At 34.7% G+C, this 3,994-nt stretch overlaps 1 protein-coding gene and 1 non-coding gene across 2 annotated transcripts; one reads left to right on the top strand and one right to left on the bottom strand.

Annotated features, from left to right (window-relative positions):
• Positions 1-1,813: 1,813 nt before the first annotated feature.
• On the bottom strand, positions 1,814-1,920 carry LOC121218947 (small nucleolar RNA R71). The gene has a single exon (XR_005915428.1). It is a non-coding gene; the product is annotated as a small nucleolar RNA R71 (small nucleolar RNA).
• Positions 1,921-2,986: 1,066 nt separating this feature from the next.
• Positions 2,987-3,580, top strand: LOC121218407 (uncharacterized). Its single transcript, XM_041095581.1, has 2 exons — positions 2,987-3,331; positions 3,524-3,580. Exons 1-2 carry the CDS (start codon positions 2,987-2,989, stop codon positions 3,578-3,580), a joined length of 402 nt encoding a protein of 133 aa, XP_040951515.1.
• Positions 3,581-3,994: the final 414 nt, after the last annotated feature.

The following is a 3,994-nucleotide window of genomic DNA, read 5'->3' as shown; positions in this document are numbered from 1 at the left end:
ACCTACCCTATAAATAAGAAAAGAGAAAAAAGAGAAAAAGCAAGGATCAGAAGGAAAGAGAATAATGATTTCTATCTCTCTACATCAGATTTTCGTGTATTCTCAGAGGAAGAGTGAAAATGATAGTAGCTTATAGAGCAGAAGAATTACAAATGCAGGGAAGGGGAAGAGAAATCTACATTAGGTTGTGCATCAAATCTCATCATCAGAGTGAAAGCTGGAGTAGCGAAAGCTTCCTGGAGTTCTGCCTTTATTTTTTAATTTGAATTTTTGATTTGTGAATTTATACAATGTCATTGAATGACTCTGTTATGAATTCTAATGTTCAGCCCATGAACTCATTTTCTTTTGGTAGGAATTATGTTGGGTGAATTTTTATTAACTTTTAATGCCCATGGTTTGGTTTGATTTTGAGTTGAATATTGTTTCATTCGGTTTGTGATTATTTTTAATGCATCCATGCAAGCTCTAGACATAGATGACTGTGTAGCATGTTATTAGATCAGATTTAATGCAGAAATGACTAATTAGATTGGATAATAATCGGTTGATACAGGCAAGTATTCGAACGAATAATTGCAACACTCTAGACACAGAAGTTACAAACTGTATAGGAAAGGGAGAAAGTTCTGGATATCATTCTTGTTTTTGTAGACATACAAAAATTCAGAATGATATCCCAAAGTCTGTCTTTCGAAAGAAGCAGACTGCAGTAGTGATTCCTTGAGCAGTAGAATGGTCAAGATTTTTCCATGGCATGACAATGTTTTTGAAATAAACCCATGTAATTCCAACCTTTATCATTCAACAGTACAAACTCTTTCCCACTTACTCTTTGAGAATTGCCACAACATTTTAATTGCCATAGCATATTTTTAGTCATAATTGATTTTCTTAATCCATCATTACATCTCTTTATCAATTATTAATCTATTCCTTTTGCTCAATTTAATTAGTCAGTTTCATAGTAATAGGATAACTAATTATTTTATTCAATTTTGATCCTTTTGGAGACGATACTCACTCATCACTTTATCACTTAACTCTACGTGTATACTTGCACATTCGCATTACACATTCACACCGACAAGTTTTTTCGCCATTGTCGGGGATCGGTGAAATTTTGATAAAATATTTAGTGTGTTATTATCTCTTAAATTTTATTAGTTTAGATTAATTAATGTTTTGATTTTTTTTGTTCAACATTTTTTTGTTGGTGCATGAGTAGAAATATTTCAACAATTGAAAAGTATTCATTTGATCTAGAAATTGAGAGAACCTTGAAAAGAATTGTGAGAAATGGAAAGAATCAGAAATGATTAGGTTAGAGAAGAGTCATTACAAGGAAAGGATGCTGATATTCCTCAAATAATAGATGACAGAGACAAACCCAGCAGAGAACATGTAGTGCCAATCTTAGATGATTTGAATCTAGGAATTGTCAGGCCGCATATTCAGGCTTAGCATTTTGAGTTAAAACTGGTGATGTTTAAAATGTTACAAACAGTAGGGTAGTTTAGTGGATTGCCCACGAAGGACCCAAGGTTGTACTTAACACTCTTTTGGATGTCTGTGATTCATTCAGGCAACAAGGTTTTCTTGAAGATGCCCTAAAACTAAAGTTATTCCATTATTCATTGCGAGATCATGACAAAACGTTCCTGAAGATACCTTGAAACTAAAGTTATTTCCTTATTCATTGCGAGGTCATGCCAGAGCATGGTTAAACGTATTGCCATCAGGTACTGTGGCATCTTGGAATGAACTTTGTCAGAGGTTTCTACTGAGATATAATCCTCCCAACATGAATGCCAAACCGAGGAATGATATTACGTCCGTTCGGCAATCTGAGGATAAAATATTATATGAAGAATGAGAGCAATTCGAGGAATTAATTAAAAAATGTCTGATGCATGGTTTCCAACATTGGGCACAAATGGAAATGTTTTACAATGGATTGAGTACACATACAAAGATGGTGGTTGACACATCTGCCAATGGGACTCTGCTCGATAAATCATATAACGAAGCATATGAAACGCTTGAGAGGATAGCAAAAAATGATTATCAATACCCCACTACAAGAGTAGGGACTGGTAGAAAAGTTTTTGGAGCAATGGAAATTGATGCAATCACTTCCCTAACAACTCAGCTATCTTCTTTAACGAATATGATTAAAACACTGAAAATACCAGCTATAGTCCAGGAAATGAAAGCAGCCGAGTTAGCATGTGTTTACTACGAAGGAGATCATTTTTTAGACGAATTCCCATCAAATCTAGCCTCAGTTTATAATATGGGAAATTGCAATCGCAACAGCAACAACCCATATTCCAACACATATAATCCGAGGTGGAAGAAACATCCTAACTTCAGTTGGAGTAATCCAGGGGAAATTCTAACAATTTTATTTGACAGAATGCTGCGGGTGCACCACTTGGATACAATCAACTATTGCCATGAAAAAATTTTCACGAAAATCCAGCCTCGAGGTCCTCATTGATGGAAGATTTATTGAAGGAATACATGGCCAAGAATGATGTTATCATCCAAAGTCAAGCTATATTTTTAAGAGCTTTAGAGAATCAAGTGGGGAAATTGTGAAAGCATTAAGATCAAGACCACAAGGAGCACTTAAAGTGATACTGAAAATTTACGATCTCAAGGAAAGGAATAGTGCAAAGCTATTACATTCAAAAATAGTACGTAGTGATAAGGAGTTGTTAATGTACCACTATCGAAGAAAATAGTTCAAATTTCACAAATAGGAAGAATTCAGAACCAGTAGTGGAGCATGCTACAAAGGAAAAGAGCAACAAAAAAATGTTGAAGTAGATTCATTGCCAATAAAAATACCACGACAAAACAACCTCAACAATTGGAAGGAAGGCCAACGCCACATTTTCCTTAGCGTTTCAAAAACTCTAAGCAAGGTTTCCAATTCAAGAAATTCTTATATGTTCTGAAGCAACTACATATCAACATAATGCTGGTGGAAGCATTGGAAAAAATGCCCAACTATGTGAAATTCATGAAAGATATCTTATCAAAGAAGAGAAGGTTGGGAGAGTTTGAAACTCTTACTCTCACTGAAGGGTGTACATCAATGTTGAGAAACAAATTGCCACCAAAACTTAAGGATCCAGGGAGTTTTACTATACCTTGCTCTATTGGAAACCATTATGTAGGCAAAGCACTATGCGATTTAGGTGTGAGTATAAATATAATGCCTATGTATGTTTCTAGGAAGCTGGGAATAGGGAAAGCAATACCTACAACTGTCACTTTGCAACTAGCTGATCGTTCATATGCACATCTAGAAGGTAAAATGGTAAGAGTTGACAAATTTATTTTTCTAGTAAATTTTATTATTCTAGAATATGAGGCTGATAAAGGGGTACTAATCGTACTTCAAAGACCTTTTCTAGCAACTGTCAGGACATTAATTAATGTTCAAAAAGGTGATTTAACCGTGAGAGTTAATGATCAATAGATAACTTTTAATGTTTTCGATGCTATGAAGTGTGAAGATACAAATGAAGTATGCCATGCTGCTGAGATAGTTGACACAATAGTTTAGGAAGAAATTACAGATTTTTATCACAATAACTATAATGATACTGATTTAATTGAGTTGATTGAAGTAGAAATGATTGAAGAGCTTAGTGAACTGAAAGATGTTAAGCAACTTGAGAATGGAGTGAGGAGAAGTTTCGAATCATTGAATTTATCATACCGATCTTTTTAAACCTCCTCGGCCATCCATAGAACATCCCCCTCTATTGGAATTGAAGCCTTTGCCAGCACATCTGAAGTATGCTTATTTGGGAGACAACAACACATTGACAACAATTATTTCTATGGCATTGGCAGTAGATCAAGAAGCTCAATTGTAGAAAGTTTTAAAGAAATCTAAGAAATCATTGGGATAGATGATTGCAGATAACAAATGAATCAGTCTAGCAGTCTGCATGCACAATATATTACTAGAGGA

The sequence above is a fragment of the Gossypium hirsutum genome, chromosome D06 (genome assembly GCF_007990345.1).
Source record: "Gossypium hirsutum isolate 1008001.06 chromosome D06, Gossypium_hirsutum_v2.1, whole genome shotgun sequence".
In the NCBI taxonomy this organism is placed as follows: domain Eukaryota; kingdom Viridiplantae; phylum Streptophyta; class Magnoliopsida; order Malvales; family Malvaceae; genus Gossypium; species Gossypium hirsutum.
The sequence above is the reverse complement of the archived record's forward strand: the minus strand, read 5'-3'. Positions and strand labels throughout refer to the sequence as shown.